Source organism: Micropterus dolomieu, linkage group LG06 (genome assembly GCF_021292245.1).
Source record: "Micropterus dolomieu isolate WLL.071019.BEF.003 ecotype Adirondacks linkage group LG06, ASM2129224v1, whole genome shotgun sequence".
Taxonomy (NCBI): Eukaryota; Metazoa; Chordata; class Actinopteri; order Centrarchiformes; family Centrarchidae; genus Micropterus; species Micropterus dolomieu.
Genome location: NC_060155.1, coordinates 23,576,376 through 23,603,684, shown reverse-complemented (window position 1 = coordinate 23,603,684; position 27,309 = coordinate 23,576,376). Strand labels below are relative to the sequence as shown.

Here is a 27,309-nt window from a genome sequence, read left to right as displayed (position 1 = left end):
GTGGGCCTTTCAGCAACATCGGAGAGGTTGTACATTGAAAAATGTAACACATTATGAGATTCTGCTAATTTCACTCTCGGGAATATTTAACAAGATTTGGGTCAATAGATAACTAAATAAAGACAGTAGGTTGTAATAGTTGGGTAATACATTTTAAAATTGAACATTTAATAATAAAATTTTAAAAAATAAGACAAATCCAAATAATTGACCGCATTATTTCTAAAACCATGGCTACGACTGTGTATCAGTTCCCAGAATCTCAGAGATATTAAGATCCAGAGTGGTTTACATGTACTGATATACCAAAGTTCTAACAAAAAATAGTTGACAGCCTGTTAGATTTGTCTTTGTGTTATGAACAAGATACAATCAACAGTGGTACTATGTCCTTGAGCAATATGCTGAATTTATATCTGCTTCAGACATGATGAAGCCAGCTGTATTTTACTGATCTCAGTCAGTGTTAGAATATAGAAAAGATTTAGATATCTCTCTTCAAGGGATTCCACATATCTTTGCATCAGTTTGGAGATGCTATCACTTTTCTTATTTAGCAAAAAGGAATGAGAAGAACAGCAGCGACTTAATATTTTTTTTATTTAAACAGTTGTTACTTAGCTGGTCACATACAATGTGTAATATATAATATTAAAATATTAGTGTTGTGTTATGATATTGTATACTGCTTAAGAAAATACATCACATGTAGTAATAATAAATTCACATTGTGTGGCTTCACCCAATGCATACATTAGTGTTAATGTTACATACAGGAAATATGCTATAAGATCCTTCATGTTTGCTCCAAACTAATGGTATTCATTAAGTACTCAAATAGGAACGGAAGTATATAGGCACTTAATATAACTACGCCTTCAAAAAATAGTGTTGTCTGTCTAAATTATTTGGCTCTTGTCACTCCTCAGCCATGAATCTGAAAGCAATGACATGACAACTATAGGTTTAGCTAGAATTTGGCCCATGTTGTGGAAACATGGTTTGGTACTGCCACTTCGGTACTGATATAGGAAATGTTTAGAACCGGCTGTTTGCCAGGGTGAGCACAAAGCGTGGCAGGCGTACAAAAGAAGGTACAACAGCTGACAGCCAGGAAAGATATGGGACCTGGGTCAGGAGGAATTTTAGGGAAGTGTAATCAGCTACACTCCGTCCTGGAAGTAAACAGAAAAACAACATATTAGAATTATTTGATTGTAGATTATATTGAGTTCAAATCTAAAAACTTTAAATAAATAAAAACTTGAGCTTTGAAATAAAAAAGCTGATACAAACGTACCATCAACATCTTGTATCCCATAGCGCCTTGCCAGGTCACAAGTCATGAGTATTTTCCCAGTCAGCGACATCAGATTTTTTTCTTTCAAGCAGAAAGAGAAATGTAAGCTTAGTTTGCAAATAAAAACAGTTGAATACTTCTCAGCAATAAAATCAGTTTCTGTAGGCATGTTAAAATGAACAGCCTGTATAGATATGTGGACAGAGTTAATGTTATGCTCACTTCTATAAGCCTTTATGTCTTGCATTCTCCACTTGCACAATGTAGCGTGACAAGTGTATATGTATATATACATCTATTTCCTGTCAACTCTACAGTAACATTACCGTTTACTTTTCACAGTTGGCTTATACATATTGTTGATAGTATTTATTGTTTGTTTTTGTAAATAGGGTTTTGATCATTTTGATAATGTCTCTGTGTATTATGTCTGATAATTTCTATTGGATAACCATTTAGCAATGTTACTAAAGTTAGTCACACAGTATAGTACTAACGTTATGAAGCTCCTCCAAGCACTCAGTGTAAAAAAAGAGCACTAGCAACTTAATGTTGGCTTGCTAAGCTGTGAAAATCAGTCTAACGTTTGTACCATACTTAGTGACTAACTTTACTAACGCTGCTAAACGGTTATCTAAGACAGGGAGGTGATCACTTTATACAAAAACAAATAGTAAATATTATTAAAGCTATGGTAGGCAGTTTATTTCAGAAGTACATTTTGTTATATTTGTTAAAATTGTCTTAACAGCATGACAGCAATCAATAAATCATATGTCCAGACACAAAAATTAAAACAAAACTGGTATCTGTGGCTGTTGCAGGACTGTAATAAACATGGACAATCATTAAGTTCTGTCAACATTAAATCACTGGCTGGCCTAAGCGAAGTAGAAGTAACTCTACCTTACTGTAGAGTTGAAAGGAAGTAAACAGGTAGTTCATAACACAGATATATTTGACTACATTGTGCAATATCATCCTACCTTTTGCCAGGTTGACGATGCACTTCCCACTCAGTTCTGTGGTTTCTCCATTGGCAAATACATCTTTAAACTGAGGAAAAGAAAATACAGGAATTTAGCAAAAAACCTAAGTAGCTACCATGCATACAGATTTACTGCTAGAGAAGAGTCTACCTTAGAATCTACAGGGTTTGTTGTGTCTTTCTCCAGTACAAACTGAGACACCAACTCTGTTTGTACCGCTCCTGGCCACAGGCTGACAGAAGCCACACCCCTACTTTTGAGCTCAACAGCCATGTCTGCTGCCAGCCTGTCACACTGTAAACCACAAAAATGACCTAATTAGACAGTCCTTGAACTTGCATTAAATAAGATATGTTTCTTGATAACATAAATCTGGGACTTAATGAGATGAGAACTTACTGCGGCTTTACCAACGCCATATGGAACATTGAACAGATACCGCAGCCCTCCCATAGATGAAATGGTGACTATCAAACCCCGACCTTGTTCTACCATCAACCGGGATGCATAAACTGAGAAGAAATAGTGGCCCCTGCCAGAGAAATAAAAATGGACATAAGTCAAAATATTTCCACTCAGTTTTAAAATACCTCTAATAAAGTGAAAATGTTTTCTGAAAGAGCAACTACTGATGTAGAAATTCCTGCTGAACTCAAAACTACAAAAAACAAAAACTAGTTCAGCAATGTCTGGTAATTTGTCACTACACCGGAGGAATGATTAAGCAGTAGGCTGACAATGACGCAGTTACACTTGTCAGACATGAGTCAGCACAGAAGCGTACGTACCTGAGGCCTGTGTTGTTGATGGAATCCCAAATGGACGGGTCAGTTTCCCAGAACTTTTTCCCCATATTGCTGAAGATATCCTGCAATAACAAATCATGTTTAGAGATGCGCTTTCATTCATTTATTCACTTTTCATTCACACGGCTTTGCTCTACATTACTACATTAGTCCTAATATTTCAAGTATGCAATACACCAAGTAGTGTTTCATGTCAATGAAGTACACCCACCTGTACTCCAGCATAGGCATTGTTAACCAGGATATCCAGCCTGCCATTCTGTTCACGTTTGATCTGTTCAAACACTTCTTCAATTTGTTCGTCTTTTGTAGAATCACAGATCACTGGCACACAGTTTCCACCCCTCTCCTTAACCTGTGTTGAGAACAAACACATCCCTGACTGAAACCCTGACACACATTGATGGCACCATCACAGGGATATTGCCTTTCTACCAAAATCTGATAAGCCAAATGAGCAAAATCTGACCTCTGCAGCAGTTTGTTTCAGAGTCTTCTCCTGGCGCCCTGTGATGTAGACGGTGGCTCCTGCCTCTGACAGCTGCAGAGCTATTCCCCTGCCAATGCCTCTGGAGGCACCTGTTACCAAACACACCCAGCCAGACAGGGACATTTTCTCTGGAGGAGGAAACATCCCCACATCCAATTAGCAGTTATACTAAATACACTTTGTAAACTAAAAGTACATAATATGAATATAGGTCTATGTCGTTAAATATGATCAAAGGTCAACCGGGAAATACAAAAATAAAATTCCAACATGGTTGCATAAATGTAATTGCGCCATCATCCCCCAGTGTCCATGGTGCACTTGAAATCTAGAGGCGCTATTATTGACCTTACACAACTACGTTTGGTCCAGTCACTATTACTCAACATTATACTGCTGACACAATAAGAATTAACCAGTGATTAATCATTTACTGGCGATAAATTCGATCACAATGTCAGAAATATATATATATATATATATTCACAGTACATTACACACCTTAACTAAATGTCATACTATTAACTATGACGACGTATTAATGCCACTAAAAACATTTATTTAGTTTCTCATAAAAGGAGAAAACATATTCTTATGTAAAATCGGCGTTAAGGTCATTTTTTTCTCGTTCTTATGTAACTCTTTTTTTTTTTTTTGGTTTGAAGAAAACGTTTGCTGTTAAATGTTAAGTTATTCTCGTCATAACAAGATAAGTTGTTGTCGAGAGAGATTCATTGAAAACCTAAAAAAAAACGTTTCGAGAGAAACCGGCGACACGTTTACACGATTTGATTAAATTGTAAGTCCTGCTTATAAGTGGCGAGAACTTGCCGTTATTTAACACAGTAGAATGTAAAATATACTTTAAAATATGTAGAATTCATTAAAAATATCAATACCTTTGTGCTGGATCTGGTTTGACAAGTCTCACTAGACAAGGAAACGTATCTGTAGAAATGCCACGGCTGGTGAGTGAAGATGTTATGATATGATACTGATACTTATGCACGCTTTATACAGACTATGGTAACGCCTCAGGCTACAACAATCCTGAGGACAGCAGCATTGCTACGAAGGCACCATTCCTACCATACTATCGCGAGAAGACGCCAGACAAAGCACAGAGTGGCATATCCGCGTGACACTGAGGATTCACGTGCACTAACTTCCTCCTTCGCTTAAATTCCGATGCACTAAATTTAACGTGAGCAGCCCACATGTTTGTTTCCCTTATATCTTAAAATAACGAAGCACTATTTTACATGTGCATCGTTTGAACTATTCGCCATCGTGCTTTTTAAATAAAATTATGTTTTTTAACACAGTTTTAGGCACATGTCTTTTAGTTTGAACTGTTTCATAACGACAGGTCGGGATCAGTGAACTATCTTACTGGTGAGTCTCGGAGCTGGTCTTTGGTTTAACTTAAAATAATTCACACACGATGGCGCTATAGTCTTCATAAAATACATAAGCGATAATGATTAAAGGAAGTAGTAGCAATACCTAATATACATTGTAGGCCTATTGACTATTACGAGAATACCGAAAGAAAGAATTTGGAGATTATTTAGTGGCCTCAAAACATATCCTAAAGCAGATAGGCCTATATATATTTAATTTAAGACATCAATGATTTTATTACAAAGGTACAAACAATTAAATTAATCTTGTCATGTTGGCGTATTTGTAGAAGCAGTAGTGGTAGTAAATAATGGTGTTTGTTTTGTTTGTTTTTTGTGCGTTTGATAGAGAAGAGAAGCTGGAGTTATGGGGGCTGTGCTGCCTATTTGCAGCTGTTAAACTGCTGTAATATTACCCTAAAGGAAAATTCTGCACTATTGGTAGTTAACACTTCACTGACCAAAGATTGTGTGTTTTCACTGCTGACTTTACAGAGCTGATGTGAATGTGTTAAATAATAATTTAAGAACTGGGATCTACAGGAATGAGCTCTCTTCTTCCTGCTGTAGTGACGTTACTGCAATCACAGCCTGCATTTTTTCCCTGTCCTATAGGAGGCCTATGTGTAGCTAATTGTTCATATCATTAGACCTAATGTATATGTTGACACATTAGTTTGTGGATTACTGGTTTGGCATCAAGATTTTGGATAAAAAGTGGTGCTACAGATTGCAAAAGGTTTCTTCCTGCTAAATAATTTGAATGACAAAACATTTCAAGTGTAACAGAACTGTATTATAAAATATTTTGTTTGCTGTTCCTTATTATTTTTGTATCACCAATTAAATATCTTGTATTAGAAGACAACTGATTAGTCAAGAGGAGTCCTGAAAGAGAGCTCCCTCTTCCTAATAGGCCCATCCTTGCCAAAAAGATTTGGTCAGAGCTGACACACTCTACACACCATAGAGAGAATTTAGGGACATTGTATTGGTAAATTCCTCATTTGATTTCTTTATTTGGAAAATGTGTTTGCTGTAGTAGTTAACAGGAAGAATGAATAGCGTACAGGCCTGGTAGAGGTGTGGGGGATGCTGTCATATCAAAGTTATTACAGTACACTTTTTAAAATCTTGCATTCAATGCAATCAAGCCATTCCTGTTCGCAGAGTGGCTCATGTGCCAGTTTTAGCTTATTTTTATTTATTTTTTTTGGGTCTAGTTATTGTATATTTAGTTTATACAGTTGGCATTTTGTGGTGTGTGTTTTCAATTTTGGTTGGTTTGAATTAATTTGTACATTTTGATTCATTTTGGTGTGTTTTGCTTTATCCTTTTAGCCACTGTGTATTTTAAATAGTATATTGTATATTAAATTAGGCCCATACTTTCAATTTTATTCAGTAACGCCATGCCTTCTTAACTAGTATATGTAGTTGGTGTGGTTTCTTTCTTTTTGCTAAGTTACTTTTGTTTTGTTTTTTTTTAAATTAGTATTTTGTTAATAAAATTATTTGTTTAAATGTGAAACACTCTCTGCCCTGGCCTTATTTCATACGAACCTGTGTGACCTATCAATATTTCCTAGGGCGAAACTCCCTAGGTGGCGTTGTTGGCAACTTATTTAAGTTAGTATTACGTATTTAAATGGAATCTCACCCTCGTCTTGCTACATGTAGATGTTGTCCTTTTGTATTATGTCATTATGTGAGCCCTTGATGCATAACACATATTCCACTAGTGGCACAATAAAGCACCTAGACTCACTCTGTATAGGCCTTTCTTTTATAAAAATGGAAAAAAGGTTGTAGGGGCTCTTTAGATCCCAATGATTGAAATTATTTTGGAAAAGGCTCTTTCATACAGGACATTTTCACATGTCAGAGAAGGGAAAATAACAGGAGTAAATGATTAAATAAAGGTTTCAGGGTCCTGATATTGTCATGCTGACTCACTCTCACACTGTTAAGACTTACTAGTACCCAAATACAGCAGCACAATCTTAGGTTTAAAAAAAATAATTATATATATAGAGCAAGTTGGCAATAGAAACAAATTATTGAACATATTCATTGTATCACCAATCAATTAATTGTTACTCAGCATTACTCAAACAGGTCTCACAAAATGACCTGGTTAGAACAAATTTAGTCAATCATTATCAACAAATTACACAAGGCTTGCAGACAGATTTTAAACCAAACTAAACTGCGCTGCTTTTCAGAGATTTTGAAAATGCATCCGTGCCTATCTTGTCAGTCTTTTCCTACAGGTGCTATTTATTAATAGTAAATTGACTCTGAATTCCCAGCATAGCTTCACCCAGTACCAATTTTAGCAGAGGTCTAATCATTAATTGGATGCCTGTATGTGCAAAGGCTTTCTCTCTTTCCAATGAGTTTAGGATTTGTGACTTAAAGTTTTAAGTGGAACAAAAGTCCTAGAAAGTTATTTTATTTTATTGTCTGTTCATTTGCAGTTGTAGTGTGTATAGATACTATTTTCTTCTTACATAATGGGCATAGTCACAGGTGCGATAATTCTTGTGATTGAAACTAGTCTGTACTGTTTCAACTTAATTTGGTATATTTTACAATGTAGATGTTGCATTCTGACACTTGCACATATGGAGGGTCCTATTAAAGATAAGACTTTTGTACTGGACCACTGTGAGTTGGTTAATGTACAGTTATAGTTAATGATTGTTAGAATGTGCTCTTACAATATCCTCAAATGACAAAACAACATATATTCTCACTTAACCATAGTGGTTTATAGCCATGCAGATAGTTTTGTTTTTATGCTTGTTGAGGGATTTATGTTACACTTTCAGTGTTCTGTATTCAGAATGTCCGGAGTTACGCAACTTCGGGTAATCAGCACCACCCACCCACCCACCCAAAAAAAGAAGCTCAGAATCGAAAAAATCATAGGCAATCATTGCCAGTGCAACAAGTTTACGGGAAGCCTACACAGGAAATTCTGGAAACATTGGAAGACGCCCAAATCACATTTCAAGCCAAACAAAGCAAATGCTGACTCGTGATAGCAGAAGTGTTGTGTTTTATGGTTCTTATACAGAGTGCAAATATTCACTTTTGCAAAAGAATGTGACAGAATGTCTTTATTAGAAAGTTGACCATGGACAGTAACAGGAAACATGTCAGAGAAACAAGAGATTGCGTATAAATCATATATAAAATGTAAACAATACTATAAATTACTACACTTTACTATAACAGATTGCCAGGCCAATAGAGGAGCTCAAGAATAGATTTTTAAGGGAATTATTATTCACCTACATGCATGCCACTATGAAAACTTATAGAAAACATTTGAATCATTAAGTCAGTGTAAATAGATGTGTTTGTCAATATGCCACTTGCAGAATTTATCATCCTAGCCTCACGATGTTTGAGTGGAATGAACATCTTAGTAAGCTATGTTAAAATTATATATAAAATTATAAATAAAACATAAATTTTAGTATTTATAAGTATATTTATATATAACAAGCATTTTATATCAGACTTTTATTTATTTGTAAAGCACCTTTCATGAAAAATAACAATTTAAGGTGTTACATTACATACATTGTGTTAAAATAAGAGCATAATCACAAAGTCAGCAGGTAAACTGAATGGTATCCTGGCACACACGCAGCATTTGTTTGAACAGTGTAAAAATTAACTGCAGTATCTAAATGTTGGCTTAGTGGTCTCTGACCTTGATTGATTTTTGTCTGAGTGTTACCACAATGTTTGCTGAAGATGTCTGCAATACTATAGCTAATGAATTTGAAATCAGAGTGAACCACGATGTGGTTTTATCAGTATTTATGATTTTCACATACATTTTGTAATTAGCTTTAGTGTATGTAATTTATATAGTTAGAAAAATGTGCCAGCTTTTTATACATAGGTTTTAGCTTTTTGTAAAGGTAATCATTGATTTGCTCCTCCTATTTTTTTCTATTTATTCAGTAGTGTATAAAGAGCATTAGCACTGCTGATAGAAGAGGAATAGTTTGACACAAGACAAACTGGCTGGCAATGGCTGGAGGTTCTCACTTCATTTGGATTCCCTTCCTTCTCTCCTGTGTCTTTCAAGCTTCTGACAACAGACATGGTAAGGAACCATCCATAGCTTACTCAGTTAGCAAGCAGTGAATAAAATGTAAATATTTTAAACCCTGACAGTTACATTCAGTTGATAATGTTGAGTTTTCTGTTTTCTCAGTCCATCAGGATGTGAATAGTTTAATTAGTCCTACAGGAAATTCAGAGGTGGAGTCCATCCTTTCAAAGATCCCAGTAAGTCCCCAAAACACTGACTTACCGAGTCAGATAAACACATGTATATAGCAATTTAAACAATCCTTATAATGCTGTCTTTTACCCCGTTGACTTCAGATAACTATACCAGAAGGAATAGATCCCAAGAATATAAATGTAACGGTATGTAACACATACTTTTTCTGCTTAGGCATATCTCCTGTGGTTTGACTGTGTTGTCACCAGCATTAAACTTTTATCACAAAAACATTCTTTTTTTATCTACTTTTTGTATTTATTTTAACCAACCCAATATATTTTTTTTGCCTCACAGTTAGTTTCTATCAGAACTTGTGCTGGTGAGTGGTTCTATATACTTACACAATATGTGCATGTTAAACAAATTATAATAGGTGTAATACACTAAGCAGCAGTGATTAAGTACCAATTACAGTGACAGGGTCACAGTGATAAGAATTCTTGTAAACATAAGACTCAACCTTGTAAGATTCCCAGAGAACACCGATATCTGCTAGCCTGACACCTGAGCTACTGTCTCTGACTCAAAAATTACATTTTGTGTTTCCTAAGAGAGTTTTCAAGTTACTATAAAAATTCCATTGCAAATGCACAAAATGGTTTAGTCCGATGTAGAAGTAATACATGTACTACAACACTATATAAACATATACTCTTAGACAAACTGTCTATTATTGTGCTGGGTTAAAATCTGACATCATTCAAATCAGATTTGAAGGAACAGCTGACGCTGCTTAACAGGCAGCTTCAACAGACAACTCTCCACAACAGCCACCTAGGTGAGTATTCATCGTGTTAGAAGTGGAGGTATTACACTAGTTACGATTTGTGTGTTTACTGTTTCTCTGATTTAACCTGTACTCTTTCTGACAGAGAATGAAGCCTTTGGGTTGAGGAGGGAATCCAGATTGCTGAAACAGCAGCTTGCTTCATGCAGTTCGACAGCCTCAGCTATTACTGGCTGTAAGCTTTTAATCATCAATCACAATATATGCTCAGAGGATACACTTGGAATGACACAAACCAATGTGTAACTGTATCTTTAATTCCATGGCAGCTTATCAAACCCAATTACACAACAAAATGAAACAGCTTCTGGAGACATTTGATAGTGACACATTTCTGAGTAAGTTTACCTGGCTTGGATTTAAGCCTCCCATATTTTGTTTATTGTTTTCTTTGGGTTTATTTTATCATATGTCAATGCAGAGTTTGAGTTTAATCTAATATACATGTTTTTATCTAGTTCTGAAAACCATTGCTCTCACCAGGGAAGTGAGTACATTACAGAAGAAGGTCAAACATGCTGCTAATTCTACTGAAACTACTATTGAAATCCAAGGTGAGTGTTGTTTTGTTGTTCTACATCTGCTTGTAAGTATTTAAAATTTAGTACTATAGCCTACTCTTCTGCTACTCTCAATACAATAAACCCCATCTTGAAAGATTTGAACTTGGCCTCAATCTGCAATTTTGCTAATCGTGTTTTGAGCTTCTGTGACAATGTCATTGCTAAAAAAATGTTTCATATCTGAGCTTGTGTCTCACAGTGCTGAAGAGAGAGCTGCAAGAGAAAATCAATGAACTGAATGCAAAGACACAGGAGATTGAAAGAAGCCACACTAACTCATTACTGAGTAAGATGCTGATCCATTTTGATTTGTACATACATTAAACTATATAAGGTAGTAAAAGGTTCTGATTTCACTTCTTTTTTTTGTTTGCGTCTTCAGTTCTTCAGATCATCTCACTGCAAAATCAGATCTGGGATTTGGAACAGGCAATATCAAGAAGAGGAGAAGCTAGCCTTCAACCGGACAAGGGAATTCTGGGTAAATTGCTGAATGTTAAACTACAAAAATTGCCTGTACACATCCAGGTAGCACATTTGAAGCAAGACTAAAAAGACTTCAATTACCAAGCATACCAAAAAACAATTACCTAGCATTTTAGCTAAACAAGTTAGCTACATTTAGTAATTATTCTAAATAGGTGTTACAATTGTTGTTGCAGTAGCTGCTTTTTGCAAAAGTTACATAATCTCACTTTATTTCCTCTTTCCATTTAGCTGTTTGTTTGGCAAGAATAACTCTTTTATCATGTTATGTCTGTGTTTATCATGTATTGTGTTCACTTCAACAGCTCTACAAGGCCAACTGGACAAGAAGCTCAGTGAGCTGCGAGGCAAAGGAGATGCCGACTCAGTTAGTCAGTACATCTTTCTTAATATTGCCTTTATATTAGCAATGTTAAAGGGATTTTCATGCTTCTAACTCTTCCTCGCACACATTCCCTGTTGGTCCTCCAGTGCTGGAGCTGATATCAGTGCACAGTAAGATTGCAGTGATGCGGAGGCTCATCCGTGTCCACATTGAGGAATCCAGAACTAATACTGCTGGTGAGTCCCTATCTCATCATCAACTTGTAGTTCCTGTCTTATCTTGTATGTGACCTACTTTACGCTATTATGGCTTCAATTTTATTTCTTTTTCAGATTACCAGAGGCAATGGAGGCAAAAAGCTGAGCTCCTTAAAAAGAAGATTTTACAGTTGAATCGAGATGAGAATAACACCGAACTTAGTAAGCGTGCAACTCAAAAAAATACACTTTTTTGTTGTTATTTTTGTTTTTACTCCAGCATTACTTTAACATCCTCTATATTTTTTCTCCAGCCAAGGAAATTTTGAAACTGCAAGCAGAGGTGGAGAACTTAAGACAGTTAATGATAAATGCTAAAATCACAACTGATTCCCAACTTACAGGTAAATGAGCCTACAGGTCTATGAGACTTGTTCTAAATGTATGAAATTGAAAGTGTGTTCGTGTAATGTGGGATTATAAAATGCTAAAACTATAAACAAATCTTATAGTTAACTGCAAAGTCAGAAAGGCAAAAACATTTTGTTTCATCCTAGAGCTAAGACTTATTTTGGAGCGGGAGAAGAAACAGCAAGAAATCTTGGAGAAACAACTGGAGGAAGCGGAGTATGTCCAGGCACAGCTGAGTAAGTAGGAGCATGAAAAAAGGCAGACTGATGTCTTGCCAGGTGCATTAATGCAAAATTACTATAGTTTAACATGAGGAGTTTAATTCAAAATACAAAACAAAGTTTAAAGAACATTAATTATTTTACCCTTTAAGTGTATTCACCGATTATACATAAATCACCTCCAACAGTCAAACATTGAAGTTTTATTGTTTTACTTTAAACAGTCATGAAAATCATCAGCATAATGAAAGAGGTGAGAGAGCTGCAAGTCGATGAGCAAGACCAGACAACATCAACAAGTCAAGCCACCAGTGAGTCCCCTTCTTCTACTTTCAGGCTGAAAAAGCAGCTGATGCTTGCCAAAAAAAGATGCCATGAAAATTTGGTTTCCATACACTTTAGACTCAAATCTCTTATGTTTCATTGTTTTAAATCAGCTCTTCAGACTCTGCTTCAAGCCAAAGAAATTGAATATGCCAAAGCTCAGGATGAAATAAATGGTGAGTCCATTTTATTCTCATCTATAAAACTGCTCTGAAAATGTCAAAGCACAATTTCAGGTGATGACCTGACTACATCTTTCTGTAAAACAGAGCTGCGGAGGAAACTGCAATTAAAGAGTCAACAATGCTCTGGTCTTGAGGGAAGATATGAGCGTAAGTTGTAAATAGGACTTTAGCTAAGTATATATAATTTATGTTTTGGTTTCAGTTCTGATATGGTTAATGTGTATGTTTCTATCAGATGTAAATACTGAATTTGAACAGAAGATTTTAGAACTGAACAGAACCGGGGACTTCAAATCAGCACTCAGTGAGTAACATTACAATACAATATTGGCATCATTGCCTCAGTGCAGTGTATTATTCACATTACAGATGAAGTCCCTCCTGCTCCTGCAGTTTCTCATCTGATTGTTTGTTTCAGAAATATAAACTATGTTTGCTCTGTTTCCCTGAATCAGTTCTGAACGTGATGAAACTATATGATGAGCTGAAGACTCTGAGGGATCAGATCTCCACCACAGAAGACCCAGAGAGGATCTCAGGTGCATAACAAAAGTCCCGGTGGATGTTTGACACTGCAGTTGTGAATATGTGTTAATACGATATTTAGTATGACATTCAGAAATGCCTGTTCTTTGCTTGAATCTTTATTTATATCTTGAAAGAAATGCAGATTTTTCACTATGTTTGACAAAACCTTTTTTTGCTTTCTAAATGTATCACTGTTTCTCTCTTCTCACAGAGCTGCAGAGGCAACTGGAGGAAAAGCAAGACGAACTGAACTTCATGACTGACGATATAGAGAGACTGATTGCAAACCCAAAAAGAAGTAAGGGGAATTAATTTGATCCTCAGTGTCCATGTGAGTTACTGTTATTGAGTGAACTGTCCTAAGAAACTGATAAACTAAGTTTTAGATGGCATTTGGATATCTTGGGTAGCTAAGCTTTATTTAATGTCTTGAACTTTTTGGTCCCAGTCTCTACCAGGGACAATCAGGCAGCTGTATTTTTTTGTCACTGTACAGACAAAAGTAGTGGCTGTAAAACAAAAGTGTAAAAAGTGTCTCTAAACTTTTAGCTGCTGTTAAACATTTCACCATTAACTTCATGTCACTGCATGCTGTAACAGTAAAACAAACTCACACAAAAACGAGGCTGACCACGTTTAAAAAACATCCTTTGACATGATATGTAAAGTAGAGTCAAGAGAACATTAATCATTAACAGGTTTAAAGTCAGGAGGACTGTCAACATAAAGGTCTAATGTAAGTAACAATTCTGCTGTCATTTGGGCACTAATGGCTAAATAAAACAGGATACTTTTTATAGAATAAAATATAAAATCAGGGGATCTTTATGTTGTTGGAGATGCCTTTCCATTTTTGCCTCTTCTGACAGTTTTTGTCCTTGTTGTCATGCCAGTGGTTTCAAAGATATGCATGGCTTTAAATGTATTTACAATGCGCCAAGGGTTGAGGTTGTAGCTCTAAGAGTCTGGGAAAAAAGACACCAGCCAGTAGTTTCTGTTAACAGACTTGCTTAAACTTACTGCATGTTTGTTTGTTTCAGTTTTAACAATCATAGAGCTGCAGAATGACATGTGGGACCTTGAGACAAAGGCTGCCAATGACACCACTGGCGACTATGTAAAAGGTTAGTCTCATTTAAAATGTCAATTTTAACAACTCAGGGTGATATTTTTTGAAAGTCAAGTCAGAAATGACACAATGTAGCTTAAATTAAAGTACTTCTTTCCCAGAGTTGCAGAACAGAGTCGATGGCCTAATCAGTGAAATAGATGACAAAGGTGACAAAAAAACAAAACTGAGTGAGTCTGAAATAATTTTAAAAGATGTTACATTCTTATTCCTGTATATTTGGTAGAAAACTAAATTTTTTTTGTTGTGGTGTGCGTCAGTGCTGAAAATCATAACCCTGCAGAGTCAGGTGGAGCAGCTGCAGAGTCAGTTGTCAGACATCCAGATGTTACGACCCACTCACATAACCCGTGAGTAATGATTCTTTACGAATCCCCTGATCTCCACAACATGAGCATCACTTAAAATGAAATGGTTTACAGCTGGCTGCACTGAACAGTGGATTTAAAAGTAGACAGATAATGTTAAAATAAGATAAAAATGTTCTGATTTGTCAGAGCTCAGAAATGATCTTACGACTAAGAGGAATGAGCTACAGAAATATGTCAACGAGCTGAATGAGAAGAATCAAACAGACACCAGGTTGAGTAAGTAAAAAGGGAACATGGTGTCAACATTTATTATAGTCTGAAAAATATTTATTTACAATATATGTAATGTCTGTGTTTCTCAGTTCTTACAGTCACCGATCTGCGCAACCAACTCAGAAACCTAGAAAGAGAACGAAACAACAACAACAATATCAAATCATCTTTAACAAGTACTCATAAGTATATCATTTTCTTCTAAGAGCACTGAATTCATTTCATAAAAGTTTGCTGTTTGATAACTAAAGCAAAACTGGCTTTTCTAGAGCTGAGGGAACAACTGAAGGCAAGCATGGCGCAGCACTCTCGCGATCAAGCTGAGCTTAGGGGTAAGAATTATTTTATTTTATAAGAGTATTTTGTTGACTGTGAAAAAACCTTGACTGACTAAACATATTATAATCCAGTCCTTCAGACTCTACTTAAAGCTAAAGAAAGGGAACATGCTATCACTAGGGCTGGGTAATAAAACAATAATAATAATTATATAATTTAATTTTATATAAATATAATTTTCCTCAATAACAATATAATAAATGTTCAATGTATTGTCAATAAATATATAGTTAAATTAATTTGAATCACAAACAAACTAGCACTTACTTTTTCTATTAAAATATTTGTTTTGTGGGGAAAAGGGACTGAAAAAAAATTTAGTAATCATATTTGTTGAAAAGGATTTTGTCACAATAGTTTAGAATGTTCTACCTCAGATTTGTTAAGTGATCCACTGTTTGGCATCAAGTGTTACTGGAGTCACATTCTGAGCGTAAAGAAATGTTTCACCACATAATAACCATCTGGTTTCTTCAATTTTCACTCAGGAGCAAAAATCTGCCTTTAAACTTGAAAGAAATAATGATTTGACATATATCGTGATAATTATCGATATCGAATGATGTGAAATATTTTTATCGTTATAACATTTTTGGCCATATCGCCCAGCCCTAGCTATTGCTCAGTCTGAGGTTAGAGGTGAGTTTTTCTTAATAGGATTGTCTACTCATATTGCTCTGAAGGGAGAGCTTTGATTATCTGACTTCATCTTTCTGTACAACAGAGCTGCAGAGCAAACTGCAATTAAAGAGTCAACAATGCTCTGGTCTTGAGGAAAGATATGAGCGTAAGTTGTAAATATGACTTTATCTAGTAAGTACAGTATATGTAATTTGTGTTTTATTGTTGGTTTTGATTTGGTTTATGTGTGTGTTTCTATCAGATTTAAAGACTGAATTTGAACAGAAGATTGTAGAACTGAACAGAACCGGAGACTCCAAATCAGCACTCAGTGAGCAACGTTACAATGCATCATTCACATTATAGATGAAATCTCTCCATTTTACATGAGCGGTGTCAGTTACTGCTCAGTTTGTTTCAGAAGTATAAGCTCTGTGGTGATGTTTGCTCTGTTTCACTGAGTCAGTTCTGAACGTGATAAACCTGCATGATGAGCTTAAGACTCTGAGGGATCGGATCACCACCACAGAAGACCCAGAGAGGATCTCAGGTGAAGAGCAGTGGTCAAAGTGAATGTTTGACACTGCAAATATGTATCTGTACATTTTAGTTTAGCATTGAGAAATACATGATCCTTAAAATTATATTTTTAAAGATATACAAGTTATATGTCACTATAACAGTTTTACTGAAATAAGTTAATAATAGAAAATAAGATTAAATATGAAATATCAATGCATTTTTTGGGGCTAGATCTGCAGAATCAGCTGACGCAGACTGACGCACAGTGTCCCAATTTTCACTGTTATCTCTTTGTCTGCTCACAGAGCTACGTAGGCAAGTGGAGGGGAAGCAAGACGAACTGAACACCAGGACTGCAGACATAGAGAGACTTATTGCAAACCCAAAAATAGGTGAGGGCATTGATTTGATTCTCTGTTATCGTCTGGGTCACAGTTTACGTCCAAATTATCTTCATGGGTGTGACAGCTGTTGTCATATTTGGTAGGGTTAGCATTAGGGGGTTGTCCCTTTGAGTTTGACACACATGATATTATGCATTCTGGGAATATCTATACTATATATGCTTTTTGTGATGGTGCTGCTATAGTGACTTTTAGATGAAAGTTTGAACATTTGAACATCTAGATTTTTAAAACGTAGATGTTCATTTATATTCGTTTATCTTGAAAATGGAAATTTATTGGGGAGTTTTGTACTATGACATTAAAGACATGAACAGAAATTCAAGACCGCTTCAGAAATCATTTAAAGAGCAAGGAATGTCAGAAATCTTAAATAGAAATATTTTCAAATGTTTCCAACTTGTCTGACATAAGTGTCCAGATTTGTGATAAATTAACAAAACTGCTGAGTACATTTACATATTTTTGTTATGTTTTTGTTTCTTCTTCTAATTACTTTTGACTAAAATATCTTCCATCAATGAAAATGAACCACACTTTGCACGCTCATCCTCATGTTGCAGAGAGAAACAATCGTTTCCTCTTTTTCCGAACACCACAAATCCACTAATGTTTTGAGTATCAGCCACCGACAGAAGAAAGACCAGTTTCAAAAAGCACAAATACCAGTCGATTCCCAGTTAGCATGGCTTAGAGAATTATGAAGTAATAAATAAAGTAAATAGGCATTTAGCCTTTTATGGTGATGCCTGGTAATACTTTCTGAGGCAATAAACCCTGTCAAACCCATTGCATGTTTCTTTGTTTCAGTTTTAACAATCATTGAGCTGCAGAATGAGATATGGGATCTTGAGAAAAAGGCCGCCAATAGTGGCCGTGTGAAAGGTTAGTCTTATTCGAAATGGCAATTTAACAATTCAGGATGACAATATTTGAGAAATCAGAATCAGAAATGACAACATTTAATCTACATTAAAGACTATTCTTATTTCCCAGAGTTGGAGAACAGGGTGGATGACCTTATCAGTCAAATAGAAGACGAAGGCGGCGAAAACACAAAACTGAGTGAGTTTGCAATAACCAGGAGCAAGAAGTTTTGCAGACAAGTTTTGCCATCTCTTTGTCGAGGGAAATTACAATATCTCTTGAATTAAACTACATTTTTACCCTTTCTGTTGCGGTGTGCTTCAGTGCTGAAAATCCTGATGCTTCAGAGTCAGGTTGAGCAGCTGCAGAAGCGGTTGTCAGACGTCAACACATTACAAACATCGCAGGTAACCGGTAAGTATCTCCAGCAAACCTTTCATGACCTACTGCTAAGGTTGTTTGTAATGTTTTTTATTTTGTATCCTGATCTTCTGCATATAACTATGTTCTTTAACTTTGTCTCAGAGCTCGCAAATGATTTCACAACTAAGAAGAGAGAGCTGCAGAAATATGTCAGCGAGCTGAATGAGAAGGATCTGGCAAACGCCAAATTAAGCAAGTAAAGAGGAAACATGGTATCTGCATTCATAACTGAGGATGTAGTCTAAAATGTTTCCCATATGTTCTTTCTGTTTCCTTCAGTTCTGACAGTCACTGATCTGCACAACCAACTCAAAAATCTAGACAAATTAAAGAACGAGGGCCAAGCTGCTACTGCTACAATTACTAGTGAGTGTTTCATTTCCTTTTGACATTACTGAATTCATGTATTAACAGTAGCGCTTTCTTAAGATGAAGCATGACTTACTCGTTCTAGAGCTGAAAGAACAACTGAAGGCAAAAGTGGAGGAGCACGCACAAGATCAAGCTAAGATCAAGGGTGAGTTCAGTACTCAGCATGTATGGATTTGTGCAACAAGAAATAAAAAACAAGATTAAATATGAAATATCAATTTAAAGTATTTTGGTGCTAGATCTGCAGAATCAGCTGACGCAGACAGAGGCACAGTGTTCCAGTTTTGACCAAACACTTAAAGGTAAGTCTAGCCTCTGTTGACTTGTTACTCAATGTCCCTGCTGGCCGACGATGTCACACCCTTATGAGTCCACTGTGAGAAATGAATGGGTTAAATGTCTATTTTAAAGTAATTGGTGTTAGAAAAATAGGAAGACAACTTTTTCTGCAAAGTATTGGATTGGAATACAAAGTTTTCCTCAACATTGCCGGAAAGCAGCTTAAGAGCTGAATACATTTACAGGAAAGAGAGAAAAACACAGAGAACATCACTCGATATCTTGCACACCAACCCCTCCAGAAGACTTATTTCTCAGTAGTCTCTTCAAAGTTGAGGCCTTAAAGGGTGGTTTTACTGTCCAATAGGAATTGAGGAGCCACAGATTGCTTAAATGGGCAGCTAGAGGAAAACACCATACAACTTATATAACTTTAATAAGTGGATACAGTAATCCTTGATGTCCATCTTAATGTTTGACAATATGGACCGGAAGAAGTGTTTTAAGTAATTTTTGACTTATTTTTTTTTTTTACATTAATGTTTTTGAAGTGATATAGGAAAATTATTTAACCCCCTGGAAACAATTGACAGAGATATGGTCTTATTTAACCTGTCAAATAGTTTAACAAATGTGGTTATTTGTTTTTGTTTTTTTACATGTATGATCATCATCTGCATGAAGTGAAATGGGGTGTGTTTTGGACAGTGACTAGCCCATGAACTTGTTATTGCCAGGTAGCCTGCATAAATTTCTCCGAAGTGAATGATAAAGGGCAATCCCGGTGAGACCCGAAGATAGAAACTTTTACGGAGCAGATGTTGACCATCACAACCAAAACTATTGGGATCAGCATAAAGAAACTCCTAATCTTAGAAATACATTCTTCGCACTCCTCAGATAGTCCTATTTAAAGCGTTCAGAAGTTTTATCTTGTTCTGTCTTCTTGTTGTGTCTGTGGGATCAATGGTTGTTACAAATGTGTCCTTGTAGATCTGCAGAATGACCTGGATTCCAAAATGAAGGAACTGCAGAACAAATCTGACACTGTTACTACACTTGGTGAGTGGTGGAGCTGTGCTACTGTTTGGCTCATACTGTATTACCCTAATATTACCCTAAGTAAAGATGTCCAAAATGTGAGAATCTGCTGATTGTCTTAGTCTTTGTCTTTCATGATAGGTAACTGAATTATTGTTTAGACAAAAAAGATGTTAACATGTCAGCATGGGCTTTGGGACATTAGAAAGGGCAGTTTTATAATTTTCTGCTTTTCTTATGGACCAAACATAAAATAACCTACTGATTAATTTAATAATAAAATTGATTAGTTGCAGACCTATACCATACATGGAAATCTAATTAATTTTAACAAAGGCAGCTAATTTTTATTAAACTATGGTTACAGTTGAGCGATCTGCATATGCATTAAAGGGTACAGAAAAACTTCAGACAGTTTGAATACTGTTGCTAGTTAACTTCTTTTCAATCTGGCTGTTTCAGCTCTTCAGGTTTCTACATTAACCCTGCAACTGGAGGAGCTAAAGAGACAACTGCAAAACACTGAATCTGAAAGTAAAATAAAAGGTCAGTCTGTGTGTGCAGTTGCCCAGATGACGATATGTTCCATCCTTGCTTGATATGAAGTATTCAGTTCCCATGTTGTTTTATCTTGGCCCACCAACGGGTGCACAAGATACGACAAAGATAGTATGTGGATCTACTGTGCAGCAGAGAAACATCTAAACAGCGATGTGAGGTGTTATTATAGGCACGAAAACAAGGGATATTTAAGTTAAAATGGCTTTGTTTTTGTTCTGCAGAGCTCCAAAAAATAATAGATGAGAAAACAAATGAGTTGGCCAAAAAAACAGCGGAGCTAAATGCAAGAAGTGCTCAGCCACAAAGATGTGAGTAGAACGTGATCAACAACTCACTGAAAGAATCCAAATCACTGAAATATATATAGTTAAGATGGGGAAGTTATACTCGCTAGAATACGATTGTCAACACTTTCACCCTTCTTCCAGTTCTGCAGATTATTGCAATACAAACAGAGATTGAGAGGTTTTCGAATCTGGCAAGAAATGACACAGATTACGAGAAGATTAGAGGTAAGTGACAAAAACATGCAGTATGTGGACTGCCTATTGTATACTCTGGACTCTAGAGCAACAGCATTTTATAATATAATGTTGAATAAACCGTTGAAACCATACATGTGCTCCTATGTGTTCTCCCTTTCTTGTCTGCAGGACTCCAAAACCATTTGAACTATCTGATTTCCGGAATTCAAGATGAAAACAGTGAAAATACTAAACTGAGTGAGTCATCATCAAAATGCCAGTGAAATGTAATCCATCGTTGCGGATCATGGTCTTGTATCCGCTGAATTTATCTAATCCAACCTTTCTTCTGTTAGTGTTTAAAATCTTGGCTGAACAAGATGAAATAGCAAAACTGAAGAGGCAACAAGTGAAACAGACTCAAGAAAAATTGAAGGAAATTAAAGGTGGGAAGTGGTATTTACAAGCAAATGTATTCTGAGTACTTTATTCATACATTTTGAAGAAATTAAACATCCTTTCTGTCTTTTTCAAAGATCTGGAGAATGAACTAGAGGATGTCAGAAATCAGATAAAAGAAAAGACACTGGTGCTGCACACCAGCGACTTGACGATTGCTAACTTGTGTAAGGGTTCTGCTCAGTTTTGGTCAGAAGAAAAAAAACAATTATCAAATTACATCAGAATAGTAAAAGTTGTCTGCTTTGTCTTTTTGTAGCGGCTCAGATTATGGAACTTCACAAGAAAATCAAACCACTTGAAGAAGCCATATCAATCATTAAAGAAGAAAATGCTGAAAACCTCGAAGGTTAGGGACAGTTACATTGTAATATGCCATGAAGTAACACATACACAGATTCTGATGACATGATTTGGAATTTCATCGATCACTAAATCATTTTCAGAGATTCAGAAGAGACTGGATTTGACGAAGAGGCAACTGCAAGACAGCGAACATCTACTTAAGGAAGCAGATGCAAATAATTTTAAATCAAGTATGAAAATGATGTATTTGCTAATGTTTTGTGTCATGTTGTGTGTTTCCTTTATGCACAAACTAATACTGTAGCTCTGTCTGTGTCTCTGCTAGTAATGGAGATTTCTGATCTGAGGGCAAAACTGAAAAAGGCTCAGAAACTGGCATCCAGAGCTTCTGGAAAAGATATCAGCGGTTCGTCTTTCATACTATTGTCTCTTCAACACATTATTTCTTACTGTGCATGCTAGAATTTTATAAATATGATAAAAATATAAACACGTATTTGCTAAATTATCTGTTTGGTAAAATTAACATTCTACAACCATCCTCTTTTATCTGTAATATTGTTGAAAAAAACTCTATTTGATTTTTCACGTAGTTGTGTTTATTTTTGTCTTCTCTCTCAGAGTTGGAACAACAAATACAAACACTGAAAAAAGAGAACAGAAATCTTGAAAACACAAATATAGGTATGTGCTGGGACTCTTAAAGGGATAGTCATTATTCGCTTTCTTCTGCAAGTTAGATGAGAAGATTAATACCACTCTTGTCCGTACGCTATAAAGCTACACCCAGAAGTTGGTTAGTTTAGCTTAGCATGAAGGCTGGAAACAGGAAAACAGCTAGTGCTTTGTGATTTTACAGGGGCTATTTGCCAGACTACTTTCTAAAGTATCGGCTGGTTGTCTGTTAAGTTCACATTCATGACAAGTCTCCAGGAAGTGACTGTGCCCAGCTTGGAAATAGTCCAGCACATATTACCCTGCAAAACCACTTTATTATTTATACTTTGGATTTTGTACATGTCAGTTAGTGAACTTTAGAGTGGATGCATGTGGACTTACTTTTGGATGCCTTCTGGATGTAGATTCATATTCAACTTGACACTTTGATACATGTCAGTGTTTCAACGTCCTTCTTCTGTCAGACTTAAAGCAAGAGGTCCAAGAACTGAAAATGTGCTGCTCTGATGTCAACACCCATTGTGACGGTGAGCTCCTCAATGCCCTTATTATCACTCCACATGTAGCTGTCCTCGAGATCCACTGAATCATTTGATGTAGCTTTTGAACTGAATATTTCATGAAACAGATTTACAAAGACAACTGCAACAGAGCCATGAGGATGCGGATCGCCTACAGCAGCAGCTGCTTGAGAAGGATGGCAAGCTCGACCAGCTGCAGCAGGAGTTAGAAAAACAAACCAGGGAGTATAACAAACTGCAGGACGACTACATCAGTACGTTCAGCCTTCTGAAAGTGCCTAAACACACAATGTGTATATTAATTCAATATCATAGTGGAAAGGTAGAAGTTGGTCTTGGGATTCTTGATGAAATGTATAAATCTTGCTGTCTTTTCTGGCTCAATAATAGACCTGCAAAATGTAAAGAACAAACTAAACTGTTGGTTCTGTTCAGCAAAGTCCAGACAGTACATTGTGACCAAAAAATAAATAAATACTGTTCTCTCTCCTCAGATCTTCAAAACAAAGTGGCTGATGTTGAAGATAATACAATCTTTGCCAGTGAGTCACACACATAAGCCTGTAGATTCTCTGATCACTGCATAAACGTCAGGATAAAAATACAAAACTCTACACATACATACACACATTCACTGTACACTGTTAGAAACTGTATAAATGTAACTACAGTATATGGATGACTATAAAAGAGAACTCCATGAATTTTACAGTCAGTTTAGTCTTCATACCTAGTATTGCTAGCTTCTATGGAGGAGTCAAGTCTGGGAAATGTCATTAGGGTTATCAGAGCTTGGGCTTGGAGACTCCATTTTTTTAACATAAAGCATGCTTTATACATGGGTGTTTGCCAGACAGAGAGGGCCTTTCTCAAACCACCTCCTACACCCTCTTCCTACCCACTCACACTCCATTTGTGCGTTCATGTAGAGGGTCCGCCATTAAGTGCTATCCCAGACCAATTAGCAGGGAGTGGAAGTGGGTTATAAATCTTCACACTCAAGGAGTTTTAGGCATGTTCCTGGTAAGTCTATGAGGGCTTATGGCTGTCCCACTGTCAAATCATCAAGGGCATGAGGGCCCGAGGCATTTTATACACACTTTCCGTAAGTCCGCATCTCTGCAGATTTTGAATAAAGGATTAACATGTAAGTGTATGATGTTGTTTTGATAAAATCGAGTAAATTAATTATTTGAAAATGACCTCTGGTCCACTCTGTAAGGCAGGAGTCTAGAATAAATCTGGCAGCCGGTCCCTTCAGTGCCTCGGCTTTGAAGAAAGTAAAATAGAAAGTCCCAAACCCACAACTGTATGTAGCATGTTTTGACGCAACAACTTAAAGGTTGATTGTAAAGTGTTGTATATTTACAGGGACTGCGGCTACAATCAAGCATCAGAGTGAAAAACAAAAAAAGTGTGCCGTAATCTTCCATCAGCTGGTAGATCAGGGCAACATTTGCTGCTTCCAGAAAACTGAATTCCTGTTCAGTACTTTATTTGTTTTAGGTGCTCTTATGTAAATGTATTAAAAAACGACCCTTACTGGTGTTAATGAGAGAAGTATCTCTGCACTGCAAATCACTTAAGAATACAAAAAAGAAAATAACAAAAAAAACCTTATTGATGCCCTATTACAGGAGATCCCTTAGTTATTTTTTTTATTAAATGTTTTTTTCTCTTTTATTAGGTTATAATTATGTTTACATTGTGTGCTCCGTTTTCTAAATAGCCGATTACGGATGATGTATTACTTGCCATATAGCCTATTGTTGTACAATTTCTATTTTATAAAAAAAAGAAGTTGCCACTTTCGAAACATGCTGGTATGAAAGCTGGAGACAGTTCCTGTTTCTGTTGCAGAGAGAGAAGTTCGTCCTTAAGTTTGCCACTGTAGATTTATACCCAAGCCCTCGTCTGGTTTGAGAAAGACCCAGGGGGTCTAATGAAAGATGCTAGCAGTTGCATTATGGGAGATGTAGGGCTAAAAAGTGAGGCTCAAATGTCAGGATTATGACAACTGCTGCTTCAGTTTTCACCGTTCTTTTTTAAATCTGCCTCTTGTGACTCCACCTTTATAAAAGTGAAATACTAAATCACCGAAGTACTGCTTTAAACTTTTTTAATGTCAATTTCCTTTCAAAATGTGATGCAAAAATACACATGATCTACTACATTTCTCTGTTTACAGGGAAGATGACCTTGGATCCAAACACAGCAAACCCAAGAATAGTTCTGTCTGCAGATAACACAGAGATGTCCACTGCTGAAACAATACAAAATATCCCAGACAATCCAGGCCGGTTTGATGTGGCTCTCGGTGTCCTGGGCAGTACTGGATTCTCAAGTGGCAGACATTACTGGGAGGTGTCTGTAGCTGGGAAGCTTTGTTACCATCTTGGGATGGCTAGTGAATCTGCTGAAAGAAAGGGAAGTATAACATTCAGGCCGACAAATGGTTTCTGGACCATAGTTCTGAACAAGCAGGGTCAGTATAAAGCTATTGATAAGCGGTCTGTTATTATTCCAGTTGAGACGCAACCTCTGACACTGGGCATTCTGCTGGACTACAAAAAGGGACAAGTCTCTTTTTATGATGCTGGTGCCAGATCTCATATGTACTCATTTGTAGGTCAAACATTTACAGATAAAATCTATCCATTTATCAATTTTTGTGTTGAGGACATTGAAAGTTCTACTCCAATAGTGTTGCTTTCTCCTGGATCAGTTGACTGGATAAAATAGAGAACTGGGAAGTTTCATCCTGTGCGTCAAATCTTAACCATGCATCTAATCATCTTAGTAGCCATTCCATGTGACTGCAGAATAGTTATTACACATATTTCTGTTACTACAGTTGCTGAATGTTTCAAACAATAATAAAAAATATGAAACAATGAATTTGGTTTGATCTGTGTTTGACAAGTGATGTGTCCTCTTGTCCGGGTCATTCCAGGTGTTTTAATCACTAGGCCCAATATAGAAAAATGAAGCCTATAAGTTTAATTATCTAGCCAGATGTTAAACCTGTTTAAGGTTATGTCATTGGGGTCATTACATGGCAGAGCAAGAAAGTATTAATGAAAAAGTTCTTTACAAAAAAACAAACAAAAAAACATGGTATAATGTGTGATGCAGCCCTGGAGAAACTAGTGTAGGAAATGCAATAAAAAACAGCTTATACTGAATGAACACTTCAGTTCTTACATGGAAATTGTTTACCTTCAACAATAAGGCCCATCACAGTTACACAAACATTTCTCTGTCGAGAACTATCTCAGATCTAATACACATTTCCCACTACATTTTTTTGTAATCACTTTTGCCATCACAATGCAAACACTGCTCAGTCTCTTCCTGCTGTACCGGCTACACTCCTGTAAAAGTGGGCAACAAAAACTGGGTCCCGCTCTTCCAGCATGTGCAGGAAATGATTCCTCTCCTCTTCTCGCCAAGACTCAAACCACTGGGACCACAGGCGCAGCTGGCATTCAAATATGTTTGGTAGTCTGTCTTTAACCTTGTCAGGGTACAAAAAAAAAAAAAACAAAACGAGAAAGCAGCTGTTAAATGTTAGAAATTACATAACACCACTCTGCTTAGAAGTGACCGTGCAGAATGTACCTGAAGAGTACTGAGTGAATCAAGGAGGGTGCACACTTTCCCAGGCACAGCTTTCCCCAGAAGATCCTGCAAGAACCGCTCCCTCTGAGAAGCGGTCCAGCCGTGGAACCAGCTCAGGACGCACCGCTGCTCCTGGAGGCTTACATAGGAGATGGGCTCCGGATCTCTTACCTGACCTGCACTTGGAGAAGCGCAGGACAGCTTCTCGAGACTGAGGGGGCTGGCTACACCCTGTGGGGCTGATGGAAAGTCCTCCGCGATGGGAGTGGGGCAGCCGGTCCAGTGTTGTGCAGCCATGGTGGGTGAACCCTCTGTCGGACCTCTGAGCCTGGAGTTGTGAGCGCTACACAAGATGTCTGTGAGTCTGTGGCTGTCAGTGGGCTGCTGCTGATCTGAGCCTTGACTGACATGACTGAACCACGCCATTGTTAGAAAGACAGGTTAGCTTCAGACTGAGAAAAGCCAGCCTCTGCTTAAGTTAATCAGCAATCTCTGCTGCTGATAGAGACTCCTCTGGTCTGGGTAGCGTTAACATGTAACTTAACGTTAGCTTCGTCGGTGTCTGAATTTAAAACCAGCGTCACAATGAACTGGCCTTAACATAAATGGCTCTGAGTACGCATTTTTAAATCGTAAATCACCTTACTGTCGGCATATTTGAAGTGCAGTGTTGGACGAGAGCCGCGCTAATCTTTCCAACAGATATATACAGGAAGTATACAGTTAGCTAATTAGCCTTGTTGTAGAGGAAATCAAGCTTGCGCAGATTTTGCGCATAGTTTGTTGTT

The 27,309-nt window shown here is 36.8% G+C and overlaps 3 protein-coding genes across 10 annotated transcripts; 1 reads left to right on the top strand and 2 right to left on the bottom strand.

Moving 5' to 3' along the window:
- Positions 1 to 583: 583 nt before the first annotated feature.
- Positions 584 to 22,887, bottom strand: dhrs1 (dehydrogenase/reductase (SDR family) member 1). 2 transcript variants are annotated; one of them, XM_046051353.1, is made up of 9 exons: positions 22,761 to 22,887; positions 3,565 to 3,713; positions 3,307 to 3,450; positions 3,078 to 3,157; positions 2,689 to 2,821; positions 2,440 to 2,583; positions 2,287 to 2,356; positions 1,301 to 1,381; positions 584 to 1,175 (listed from the first exon to the last, which is right to left on the bottom strand). In XM_046051353.1, the coding sequence occupies exons 2-9, from the start codon at positions 3,706 to 3,708 to the stop codon at positions 1,039 to 1,041; spliced, it is 933 nt and encodes a 310-aa protein (XP_045907309.1). In that variant the 5' UTR covers positions 3,709 to 3,713; positions 22,761 to 22,887; the 3' UTR covers positions 584 to 1,038. The 2 variants fall into 2 exon arrangements, with proteins under 2 accessions (XP_045907309.1, XP_045907308.1); XM_046051352.1 differs by lacking the exon at positions 22,761 to 22,887 and adding an exon at positions 4,485 to 4,675.
- Positions 9,014 to 25,798, top strand: si:ch211-14a17.10 (golgin subfamily A member 4). Of its 3 annotated transcripts, none has more exons than XM_046051346.1 (53): positions 9,014 to 9,117; positions 9,229 to 9,302; positions 9,402 to 9,446; positions 9,598 to 9,622; positions 10,013 to 10,081; positions 10,176 to 10,265; positions 10,360 to 10,428; positions 10,549 to 10,644; positions 10,853 to 10,939; positions 11,036 to 11,134; positions 11,445 to 11,510; positions 11,611 to 11,700; positions 11,797 to 11,883; positions 11,976 to 12,065; positions 12,219 to 12,308; positions 12,518 to 12,604; positions 12,731 to 12,793; positions 12,887 to 12,949; positions 13,038 to 13,106; positions 13,258 to 13,341; positions 13,542 to 13,628; positions 14,371 to 14,454; positions 14,561 to 14,608; positions 14,720 to 14,809; positions 14,957 to 15,046; positions 15,133 to 15,219; positions 15,313 to 15,375; positions 16,107 to 16,169; positions 16,266 to 16,334; positions 16,470 to 16,553; positions 16,831 to 16,917; positions 17,740 to 17,814; positions 17,926 to 17,994; positions 18,121 to 18,210; positions 18,322 to 18,411; positions 18,499 to 18,585; positions 18,674 to 18,736; positions 18,831 to 18,893; positions 19,864 to 19,932; positions 20,374 to 20,457; positions 20,694 to 20,780; positions 20,901 to 20,984; positions 21,126 to 21,194; positions 21,293 to 21,382; positions 21,473 to 21,562; positions 21,655 to 21,744; positions 21,842 to 21,931; positions 22,027 to 22,107; positions 22,323 to 22,385; positions 22,844 to 22,906; positions 23,008 to 23,154; positions 23,395 to 23,442; positions 25,089 to 25,798. In XM_046051346.1, the coding sequence occupies exons 1-53, from the start codon at positions 9,042 to 9,044 to the stop codon at positions 25,640 to 25,642; spliced, it is 4,617 nt and encodes a 1,538-aa protein (XP_045907302.1). In that variant the 5' UTR covers positions 9,014 to 9,041; the 3' UTR covers positions 25,643 to 25,798. The 3 variants fall into 3 exon arrangements, with proteins under 3 accessions (XP_045907302.1, XP_045907301.1, XP_045907303.1); XM_046051345.1 differs by having other exon boundaries at positions 14,561 to 14,629; XM_046051347.1 differs by lacking the exons at positions 9,014 to 9,117; positions 9,229 to 9,302; positions 9,402 to 9,446; ... (6 more) ...; positions 11,036 to 11,134; positions 11,445 to 11,510 and having other exon boundaries at positions 11,522 to 11,700; positions 14,561 to 14,629.
- lg06h14orf119 (linkage group 06 C14orf119 homolog) lies at positions 25,003 to 27,285 on the bottom strand. 5 transcript variants are annotated; one of them, XM_046051357.1, is made up of 3 exons: positions 26,522 to 27,285; positions 26,264 to 26,417; positions 25,003 to 25,316 (listed from the first exon to the last, which is right to left on the bottom strand). In XM_046051357.1, the coding sequence occupies exons 1-3, from the start codon at positions 26,945 to 26,947 to the stop codon at positions 25,288 to 25,290; spliced, it is 609 nt and encodes a 202-aa protein (XP_045907313.1). In that variant the 5' UTR covers positions 26,948 to 27,285; the 3' UTR covers positions 25,003 to 25,287. The 5 variants fall into 5 exon arrangements, with proteins under 5 accessions (XP_045907313.1, XP_045907317.1, XP_045907314.1 ...); XM_046051361.1 differs by having other exon boundaries at positions 26,218 to 26,417; positions 26,522 to 27,281; XM_046051358.1 differs by having other exon boundaries at positions 25,003 to 25,313; positions 26,522 to 27,281.
- Between the last annotated feature and the right edge of the window lie 24 nt (positions 27,286 to 27,309).

Coding starts and splice junctions, on each gene's coding strand:
- dhrs1 (XM_046051353.1), bottom strand. CDS start 3,708: ATGTCCCTGTCTGGCTGGGTGTGTTTGGTAACAGGTGCCTCCAGAGGC. Junction 3,158..3,306: donor ATGCCTATGCTGGAGTACAG/GTGGGTGTACTT, acceptor TTGTTATTGCAG/GATATCTTCAGCAATATGGG. Junction 2,584..2,688: donor ATGGCGTTGGTAAAGCCGCA/GTAAGTTCTCAT, acceptor TGTGGTTTACAG/TGTGACAGGCTGGCAGCAGA.
- si:ch211-14a17.10 (XM_046051345.1), top strand. CDS start 9,042: ATGGCTGGAGGTTCTCACTTCATTTGGATTCCCTTCCTTCTCTCCTGT. Junction 12,950..13,037: donor TCTTGAGGGAAGATATGAGC/GTAAGTTGTAAA, acceptor TGTTTCTATCAG/ATGTAAATACTGAATTTGAA. Junction 21,195..21,292: donor CAGTGAAAATACTAAACTGA/GTGAGTCATCAT, acceptor TTCTTCTGTTAG/TGTTTAAAATCTTGGCTGAA.
- lg06h14orf119 (XM_046051357.1), bottom strand. CDS start 26,947: ATGGCGTGGTTCAGTCATGTCAGTCAAGGCTCAGATCAGCAGCAGCCC. Junction 26,418..26,521: donor ATTCACTCAGTACTCTTCAG/GTACATTCTGCA, acceptor TACCCTGACAAG/GTTAAAGACAGACTACCAAA. Junction 25,317..26,263: donor CTTTTACAGGAGTGTAGCCG/GTACAGCAGGAA, acceptor CCTTTCTTTCAG/CAGATTCACTAGCCATCCCA.